This window comes from Salarias fasciatus, chromosome 6 (genome assembly GCF_902148845.1).
Source record: "Salarias fasciatus chromosome 6, fSalaFa1.1, whole genome shotgun sequence".
Lineage (NCBI taxonomy): Eukaryota > Metazoa > Chordata > Actinopteri > Blenniiformes > Blenniidae > Salarias > Salarias fasciatus.
Genome location: NC_043750.1, coordinates 41,073,593 through 41,083,928, shown reverse-complemented (window position 1 = coordinate 41,083,928; position 10,336 = coordinate 41,073,593). Strand labels below are relative to the sequence as shown.

General features: G+C 47.7%; 1 protein-coding gene and 1 long non-coding RNA gene across 3 annotated transcripts; one reads left to right on the top strand and one right to left on the bottom strand.

Annotated features, from left to right (window-relative positions):
* Positions 1 to 892: 892 nt before the first annotated feature.
* On the bottom strand, positions 893 to 3,343 carry LOC115390518 (uncharacterized). Its single transcript, XR_003931686.1, has 4 exons — positions 2,937 to 3,343; positions 2,667 to 2,810; positions 2,473 to 2,555; positions 893 to 2,136 (listed from the first exon to the last, which is right to left on the bottom strand). It is a non-coding gene; the product is annotated as an uncharacterized LOC115390518 (long non-coding RNA).
* Positions 3,344 to 5,540: 2,197 nt separating this feature from the next.
* LOC115390307 (uncharacterized) lies at positions 5,541 to 10,239 on the top strand. 2 transcript variants are annotated; one of them, XM_030094113.1, is made up of 5 exons: positions 5,541 to 5,879; positions 6,565 to 7,135; positions 7,212 to 7,316; positions 8,611 to 9,445; positions 9,479 to 10,239. In XM_030094113.1, exons 2-5 carry the CDS (start codon positions 6,605 to 6,607, stop codon positions 10,153 to 10,155), a joined length of 2,148 nt encoding a protein of 715 aa, XP_029949973.1. In that variant the 5' UTR covers positions 5,541 to 5,879; positions 6,565 to 6,604; the 3' UTR covers positions 10,156 to 10,239. The 2 variants fall into 2 exon arrangements, with proteins under 2 accessions (XP_029949973.1, XP_029949972.1); XM_030094112.1 differs by having other exon boundaries at positions 8,611 to 10,239.
* Positions 10,240 to 10,336: the final 97 nt, after the last annotated feature.

The window sequence follows — 10,336 nt, the reverse complement described above, 5'->3', positions numbered from 1 at the left end:
CCTTAATGCACCTTTAAATGAAAGTACATATTGTGAAATAATGTTAATATTTACATTAAATTATTAAATTAAATATGATGCTCTTTATTGAGTTTTGAAAAAAACAAGACCTTTAAAACTGACACACTGTTGCCAACTCCTCACTTAGTAACGTTCATTTGCATATCTCGGTCAAGTTAGATGATGACGTCATTCAAAACGATACATTGTTGCAAACTCCTCAGTCAGGAAGGTTCTAAATGACGTCTTCATACAGAAAGAAGGAACCTGATTGGTGCAAAGTGAGTCACGTGAAGTGACAGAGCTCCAGCCAGAGTCCTGATCATTCAAAGGCAGCTTTTAAATGGAAGAACAGATATCTATGGTCACACATCTATTGTGTTTCATTATTCATTATCAAATGTAGAAATGCTATCTACAGTTACAAATCAAATGTGACTGGTGCCTTGTCTCATGTTACCACACAGCGACATTTGAATAGTTTAGATTGATTTGAATTGATGGAAAGTCCTTTATTTGTCCCACAGGAGGAAAATGCAGTGTTCCAGCAGCACAGAGAAAAGAAATAGAAATGGGAAATTTACAAAGCCCAACCATAAATAAAAAAAAAATGTAATATAATTCAAATATAAATTTAGGACAGATGTAATTAAATAACAGATGTAAGCTAACTGACATAATTAAATATAATTTAAATAGAAATTTAAGACAGATATAATTAAATAACAGATATAAATTAATAATTTACATACATATCTAAGACAGATATAATTAAATAAGATATACAGTAACAGATATAAATTAAATATAATTCAAATATACAGTTAAGACAGACACATATGTACAATACAATAGAAAAATGTGAGAAACACAAAAAATATACACAGGAGTTTCACAGAGCTGAATGGATGATGGATGATGATGAATGATTGCCCCCCCCCCCTCCTTTTTTGATTGATAGGTCAGTGAGAGGCTTGCAGACGTGTTTGAGTCCTCCCAGTTCCATAGCAGCGCTGCACCTGACAGATTTACCGGTATTTTTTTTTTCAGCGTGAGAAATACAGTGTGTGGCATAGCGCATGACAAAACACCGAAATACGTGACTGTCACCGCTTTCTTTTTTTTACTGCCTTTAGATTTAATTCATTCATCAAATGTTTTTTTAATCTCGACTGGTGATGCATGTTTGTTCTTCACGTTGACTTCGGTACGAGAAAGAAAAAAAAAACTGAATTAGGCATTGTAGAAATTTTATAAAAGCAGCTCAGAAAGTCTCAAGTCAAATAGAATTACAGTCACAATATAATTAAGTAAACGAATAAAAGGCAACTGAGTGAATCTCTTGATCAATCAATTTTTATATAACCCAGAGTCACAACAGCAACCGCCTTCAGTGCTTAATGTTCCATTGGTTCGTAACATTTCAGAGTTTGATGACTTTGATATTAAACAATGAACCACGGTGTAATGTCCACATGAACATCAGAGACAGAACTGTGTGAGAATGTTGATATCAGACCAACACACAGTGTCTAGATGATGAACAGTCCGTAACAGCTCATCAATGACAGAACTAAGTGACAACGTTGACATCAGATGACAAAAAGGTGAAGAAACATGTTAACATGAACAGTTCACAGTAACGGGACAAAACTAAGCAACCACCGCCTTAGACCCTCACATCTGACAAGACAAAACTCCAGAACACCCTTGAGGATGTATCAAGAACAGGAATAAACCAGGAACAAGAGAAAATATTTTCTTCTCCACAATAAAACTAATAACACAAAGTTATTGACATAATGGACGACCACAGGATAGCCACATTTCAGGATGGGTGGAAGGCTAATGCCCTTTGAACAGCACAGTTTTATTTTAGCTCCCGTCTTTTGGGGCGGATGCAGCGTCACACGGCGCGGCAGACGTCACAGGCAGCGTCTTCACAGCCCGGATGATATTCCTGATGGAAGATGTTCTTCTCCTGCTGCAGAGGACATGTCCACAGCTGCCGGGCTGGCCTCCGTGCTTGCTGTTAGGGACTCTGTGCCATCCTGTGGTGTAACTCCACACCGGGCCATCAGCTCCCTACATCTGGATTTGAACCGGCGGGCACTGGGGTTGTTCTTCCAGCCACCTCTAAAACAAAACACAGTTTTCAAACAGTAACTATCAGGGGTGAGGATTTCTGCCATTTTTGATTCTCTTGGACTGCGACTGTTTGACATGTCGAACGGCCTGTCTGTTATCTATAAACACATATTCTAATTCATTTATAGCATTGAAAACACAACTATAACTTCCTCTCAACATTTATCTTCCACAGCAGCTGACCGACAGATCAAATACAAAGGAAGGGTGGGTGTTATAGTTGGATCAGTGATGTAGATCCCAAACTGCATTACCTCCGACCAGTTCATTTCAGTTTTATTTAGCCATTTCAACTGTATAAAAATGCAGTTTCCAGGAAAGTACCTGGATAAACTCTGCACAGCCCACGTCCTTCAGTCTGGACTGCCACAGCCACAGAGTCACAGAGTCTGAGCAGCCAGGGAGACCTTAAGTATAGAAAGAAAAATTAAGGGGACAAAGAAAAAAGACCCAACAACCAAGTCCTAGAGTCCATTTTTATTATAGCCCTTTATGAATTAATCCTAATGCAAACATACCTTCATCTTCTGATTAGCAGAGCTCACATGCTTATCGGTGACTGGGCTGGCAGCATGAAGTTCACTTTCCTTCTGGACATTGTTCAGCTGAACGACGTAATTCCCACTGATGAGGCCAGATGCACTTTGAATGGGACTTCATGCCTGCAGAATTACATTTCGTTCTCACGTCACACATCAACTGTAGTCCCAACGACGACGTAAAAACACACAAAATGTGTAAAAAGCAGAACAGGTGAGCAGAGTAAATGGATCATAAAGAGCATGTACCTGTGTCAGCTTCAGCATATGGCAGGCGTCCAGCATGACAAAAACTCTGCCGCTGCTGACTGGATGTAGGCAGTGGGTCTTCAGGGCCTCAGAGGGGTACCGACTCAGTGCTCATGCTGATGTTGGATCCATTGTGAGGCACACCACCCTGATCTGCCCATGATGTAGCTCTTCTAGGGCATGTTCCACTAACACTCTGTGTGTCTGGTGTGAGAGACTTGATCAAATAATAAGCAATTGGAGCTTTCCTGAAGCCCAACCACCAGAAACACAAGTGCCTCAGAAGCAGTGTCTGTCTCATTCAGCCTCGACGGGAGATGAACCGGAAGATCCCAACTTCAATAAGACCAAAGTGATTCTGTAGATCTCCTCTTTGAAGTAACTTGGAAGGTGAACGATAGATAAAATAATCAATGTAATATTTTCATTCTACCTGAGTAGCACCGAAGCTTCTGTTCCATCTCTTCACACTGATCAGATTCTTCTCCTTCAGTTCCTCCATGAGAGCCTGCATGTTGTTCTTAACCCTCCTTTCTCTCCTCAAAGCATTGCTCTTCTCCCGCTGTACTTTCCTCAGTCTAGCTGAGGTTTCTTGAAGTTTAGCCTTCACGGCCTTCAGGGAAGCAGGCAACGCATACAGGTGGTCAGTGGGCTGCTGCTGGAGCTCTGTGGGCTGCTGCTGGAGCTCTGTGGGCTGCTGCTGGAGCTCCGTGGGCTGCTGCTGGAGCTCCGTGGGCTGCTGCTGGAGCTCCGTGGGCTGCTGCTGGAGCTCTGTGGGCTGCTGCTGGAGCTCCGTGGGCTGCTGCTGGAGCGGCCTCTTGTGCCTCCCTCTCTTCTTTTCAGAGGTTCTCTGTTTGGGAAAAATATAAAATAATTATAAATATACATATTACAGAAATTAATATTTCACTTTTTCTACCCTGCTCAATCCTGTGACCCTGAAGAGACTTTTAGGTTCTCCAACAGAAAACAGATCCTACTTGATCCCAGTGATGAGGGAATGGGGGGTTTGCTGTTTATTCCAGTGTATGAGATACAGACAATGTGAGATGACCACTGGTTTTCAGACTTAGTACACAGAGTAACATCTGAAATAATATTTGACTCTTAAAATACTAACAGCCCTCTGGGTTCCACCTTGATAATGGATGTAATAGAACAAGCAATATGATGCTTTTGTGACGTTGTGCAGACAAACACTCACATCAGGCATCAGCTCCACTGGATCCGACAGGTTGTCTTCGGCTCTTCTGGATGTCACTGTGGATGTCGATACCTCCGACTGTAATAAACAGAAGATAATTTGGTGTCTAAAATGCTGACATAAGCAACACACGGGAATATGCAGAAACAAAATGGGAAACAGTGATATTTGATCACATCTTTATTAACATTTACATATCAGTCTTACACACCTTTAAATTACTGGTGGCCAGTCATTTACATACCCTTTGAAGATGGGCAGGGAAATTAAAAATGGACGGCACAACACCGTCTCTGAGGCGGACAGTCTGCCCCAGCCGGTCGAAATCCTGGGCCCTGAAATGCTCACTGCAGATCACTGCCCTGGCAGACGCAGAAAATCCGTCCCTTCTCAGGGTGTCTTCCCACTGCCGCCTCCTCGCTGCGTCTTTGGGAAACCTGAGAAATGTGCCCAGATCAGGGATGGACTGACCCACCGGCTGGTCAACCACAACAGGAAGTGACAGGTTCCAAACAGGCTTATATAGGCAGAGGCGGACAAACTGGATGGAGAGAGCTACAGTCCTGCTGGATGTTCACTCACCTCCTCTGAGTCATGTTGTTGAGTGAAGTAAAAACACACAGCGAACTACAGTCCTCACTGACCCGACAAGAGTCATAGATTAGCAGTGACACTACAGAGTGCCAGTAGTCAGTAGAAAAATAATACTGTTGATATCTGACCGGTGAAAGGTGATCCCACGTGCTCGTGTCTCCACGGTCCGCAGATTGAAGCATCCATACGCAACACAGTAGTCTGGCATCCTCACCAAGTCAGATTCCTGTAGTTGTCATAATAGTACGGTTTTAGCAAACTAACTGGAAGATTAAAACATGTATAAATACAGCTACGCTGAAAATGAAGACCAATCCTGCCTCTCTATTTGCCTACATGTAGCCGAGGCTAGACTAGGCTGGTGCCTCTTCAGCCTACATGTAGACTAGCCTAAAATGGTCAAACCTGAAGAGAAAGGGTGCGAATTTAACATGTTCAGCCGTCCAGGATTATAGCCACATTAATCAAGTGTTTGAGAAACCAACCCTTTTGTAAATACGTCAAAATTTCAGCGAAATAACAGTATAAACGTCTGCACAGATCACCAACCTTACTTTGCCTTCCACAGAAACTCTCTAACAGCTTTACCGTACTAAGATGGCCGACCTCGGCGGACGTCGTGGAGTCTGCCGTAAGAGATCTGTGTTTTTACGGTACGGTGGGTACCAGTGGGTACGGTCATGTTGCCGCCATATTGGACCGGGCAGACTGGTTCATTCACACTCCGTCCACGAGGTGGCGGTAGGTTTAGCCTACTGACCAGGGGAGGGCGGAAGATGGAACCAAGCAGCTCGGGAGCAGGGGGTTAGCGTAGCAAGGGAGGGGGTCAGAGGAGAACACAGGGAGGGACCGCATCGGGCTTCTTGTTGTTGTTTTCACATTATAGCTCGAAATTGACTTAACAGAATCGCGAAACACATTTTGAGTGTTTTCTTTTGGTTTCTTCTCTGATTGCTCCCCCCCTCCTTGAAAAGTGGACCGGTCCGGTGCTGGTAATGTGGCTGAACTCATTTCGAACTGCTCGTTAAAAGCGATTAAACACTCTCAACTAGTGTAACAGTGCAATGAGAACGGTGGAACAGTCAGCGATACTCGTGCATTTCCAGGGATTTCTAGGAGGGAAGAGTCGTTCCTTGAATAAAACTGTGAGTGATTTCCCCGTTTAGATTACAGCTAGCCGACTAGCTATCGGATCTAATCAGAGCAAAGCTCATTTTAGAGTTTATTAAAAAGCTTTCCATTAAACTGTAGCGTTAATTCTCCGATAGAGCGCATTTCTGTGGATTTAATCACCATTTTTCATTTAATTTTATTATATCTATGGTATATAAGATATATTCATTCGTTTCTCTCATCAGAAGCTCTGACCAATATTTTTATTACTTCAAGTTTGTTTCAGTCTGATGTCTGTAAGGTCATCACTGCATCAGTTATTAATCATTGAAAAATACAACCTTCGCCGTTAGTGTTTGACCTGTAAATCTAAGTGGTTTGAATGGAAACGTTAAATAAAGTGATAATCTGATAATGCTGTTCAGTAGAAATGAAGAGTGTTGGAAACTATGATGAATGGGGATTCTTTTAAAGGGTTACAGAGCTTTGCTGTAAATGCTTGAACTTCCTTCGTTGAGACTACGTTTGATTTTTGTTCTGAAAAAGTGAAACTGCTGGAGTAAATAAATGGTAATAGAAGAATCAATCGATCAGGGATGCACTGTGTCATTGATCTCAGCTTCATAATTGTACCTGTAAAATGGGAGAAGTAGGCATGTTATTCTAGCAGTTGTCACCTGTGAGGTTTTCCCAGCTTCCTCTCTCTCCTGGCTGCAGTGTCTCCGGTCCGCCCAGCTGTTGGAGGCGCTGTAGGAGGATGTACTCGAGGCGGCCGGAGCACGGCGACAGGAGGTGGAGGCATCGGGATCAACGTGACGACGGATGGGAGGAACGACGTGAGCCTCACAAAGGGTTCCTGCAAGACTCCTGCCACAGATATGGCGCAGATAGACGCAGTGACTCTCCACAGAGGCCGTACAGCAGAGACCGGGACCGGAGGAGTCCGCTGAGGAGACCGGTGTCTTCACCCGTGTGGGACGCCTCCGAGACGAACATGTCCCGATGTCCAGATGACGAGAAGAGTCATCACAGATACCAGAGTGAGCCACAGAGGACGACGTACAGACAGCCAGCAGACAGGCTAGGCAGGGACTTTAAGAAAGCTCCTCCTCAAAAGATAGATTTCAAATACAGAGAGACGCATCAAGACTCCAGACACAGGTACCGACTCCAGGAGTTCGAAAACCAGCCGCGACACGATGGGGTAACTTACAGGCGGCCGTCGCCGAGCCACAGAGAACGAGCTCGATCGCAGGAGAGGCCACGATCGCAGGAGCGCTACTCAAAGGTCAGTCCTCACCCACGTGCCTCGTGTCTCTTGGGGTTCTTCTGTGGCTTAACGTTTTCTGATCCACGTCAAACAGATTTCTGTAAAATCCAGAACAGCTTCTGACAGCTCAGCTGCGCCCTCGTATCAGCAGGACCGTCACCCGGCAGGCCAGCTCTGGCAGAACGGATCATCTGAACAGGTTGGTGGAACAGAGTACAGCCACACCTCTGTTTCATGGTTTGTGCTTTCTGGTGTGTTGTGTGAAACGTCTCTGCGGACTGGTGGTCTGTCAGTGTGCAGTTTCCAAGTTCTTTGTAGAACTAAAAGACATTGGAATGAATTATTTCCAGCATTGCCCTCTGAATTGAAAAAGAGCTAACGCATGTCTCTTTTTGGAATGAGGTGCACCTGCAAAAAAAAAAAAAAAAAAAAAATCCATTGATGCACCCGGGGCTGCATGGGGAGGTGGGTGGGGCCCGGGATCCCATTTCATCCACAGGGTGTCGCATTCAGTCTGTGACTCGCACAAGCCGAGCTTCCACTGTGCAGTATGTACTGCTACGGCACGGGACAGTATAACACAGTATAACTACAGCCCAGTCTGTGTCGTGACCCCACCACAGAGAGCACGGCTGTGAACGCTCTGGTAGTCCTGGTCCTTCACTCTCTGGTATTCCTGGTTTTTCTCTCTCTGGTAGTCCTGGTCCTTCTCTCTCTGGTAGTCCTGGTCCTTCACTCTCTGGTATTCCTGGTTTTTCTCTCTCTGGTAGTCCTGGTCCTTCTCTCTCTGGTAGTCCTGGTCCTTCTCTCTCTGGTAGTCCTGGTCCTTCTCTCTCTGGTAGTCCTGGTCCTTCTCTCTCTGGTAGTCCTGGTCCTTTTTGTTTGAATTTTCTTTTTATCAATTGTGCTTAATGGTGTGTCATACTTTTTGAACGGTAGTCTCTATGTTAATGATGTGGATCAAGGGCCTGAGGCTGTTATTTGGTCATTAAAGTATGTATTTAAAGCAATCTTCCTCCACTTCCTTGCGCGTTGGCTGCAGCAAGTGGAGAAAATAGACTCACTGCACATCTTGTGTGCTGCGATGCTCAAAATGCATCCGTGTGGCCTCCAGTGGAACAGCACTGAAATCAGCACAACACTGGATGTTTGAAAGCAGAGCTCACGGGGTGATTGGCGGCTGAGCGAGCCAGGTGCAGCACGCTCAATGCCTTCACCAGACTGATAGGCACGGCGAAGAGCCAGTGGTTGACATGATGCACCCGGAAAGCCATTCCACCTTTAATGTAGAATTTGGACCAAAGCAGTGAGCGGAGGCATGGACCCAAATCGCTCCCAGGGAACTTACAGAACAGAGGTTTTCGACCTCCGACCGATAAGAAAGCACCCTGGCAGTGAGTAGCAGCAGGAGCCCCGTAGCTGTAGTGGTGTTTGTTTCCTTCAGGTGATATTCACCATCTAAAGTCCTGAACTCTGTGCTTTTGTTCCCTCAGCCTCATGAGGGCGGTGTGACCGCCCGGCAGGCCAACGCTCCGGTGAAGGAACAGACCACGGGCTTCCAGCGTTTCCTGGACGTGCTCAACAAGGGCGTGAACATGGAAACCCTCAAGAAGATCGTGACTCAGAGCACCACAGACGCTGCTCCTCAGCCGTCCTGCGATCAGCCGTCCGGGGCCGTGGACCAGCCCCGGACTCCTCGCCACATCAGTCCTGCAAACAGCCGGACGCCGCCCGGCCGCCGGTCGCTCAGCCCGACCAGGGGCCTTCAGTCCGAGGAGGAGGCGGCGGCGCCAGCGAAGACCGCCCTGACCGTTGAGGACGAGAAGAAGTGCAGGCAGATGCGGGATGTTCTGCAGGCCATCGGCTTGGATCTGGGCTTCGAGGAGCTGGGTCAGATGTCCCATCGGATCCAGGAGCGGCTGTATGGGAGGAAGGACGGGGACCCGGTCCACAGAGTCGGCGGAGAGAGCGGCTCCAGGCCTCCCCCTTCTCCGCGACGCCGGAGCGGCTCCTCGTCAAGCAGATCCAGCTTCACCCCGTTACCTCGAGAGTACAGCGCCCAGACGGACGCTCCCGAGCTGGAGCCCACCCCGCAGGCTCAGTACCGCCGACACTCCCAGTCCCAGGACGGCCAGTACCACCAGGACTCTGGATCCCAGGACCGTCAGTACCTACGAGACTCTGGATCCCAGGAGGGTGAGTACAACCAGGACTCTGGATCGCAAGGGGGTCAGTACCGGCTGGACTCCGGATCCCAGCAAGTTCAGTACCACCGGGACTCCGGATCCCAGGAGGGTCAGTATCGCCAGTACTCTACAACCCAGGAGGGTCAGTACCGACTGGACCCTGGAACCCAGCAGGGTCAGTACCGACTGGACCCTGGAACCCAGCAGGGTCAGTTCCAGCTAGACCCTGGAACCCAGCAGGGTCAGTACCAACTGGACCCTGGATCTCAGGGGGGTCAGTTCCAGCTAGACCCTGGATCTCAGGGGGGTCAGTTCCGACTGGACCCTGGATCTCAGGGGGGTCAGTTCCAGCTAGACCCTGGATCTCAGGGGGGTCAGTTCCGACTGGACCCTGGATCTCAGGGGGGTCAGTTCCAGCTAGACCCTGGAACCCAGCAGGGTCAGTTCCAGCTAGACCCTGGAACCCAGCAGGGTCAGTTCCAGCTAGACCCTGGAACCCAGGGGGGTCAGTACCGACTGGCCTCTGGGTCTCAGGTGGTTGAAACCTGTGAATCTGCGTTTGCTGTCTCGTGTGCTCCATCAGTGCCTCCTCCTGCCCCTGTGATGCCCCCCTTCCCCCCCGCCATGTGCCCCCCATTGCTGCACCCACCCCTGCTTTCACCTCCACCTCCCATGATGCCCCACGTCATCCCGGGGATGTTGCCCCAGCGGCTTCCCTTCCCCCCACTCCCCGCCGCGCTCGGCCTTTCCAGCCCCTCGTTGCCGAGCGCGCCGTCCCTGAACGCAGCACAGAGGGCCAAGGCGGTGCCGAGGCAGCGCTGTCTGCAGGTGATCCAGACCAAGCCGGGCTGAAGATCCAGGGACTTTCCGGGACTTTTCTTTTTAACCACAGATCAACCACCTGTACTGTCATCAACCTGACCACAAAATAAAAAAAAAATCCGTTCTCATACGCGCTGTCTTTATTATGCTGTGTTCCCCAGTCAGTGTGGGGTGGGATGCCTTATTTGGGTTTTGTTGTTTTTTTTCGGGG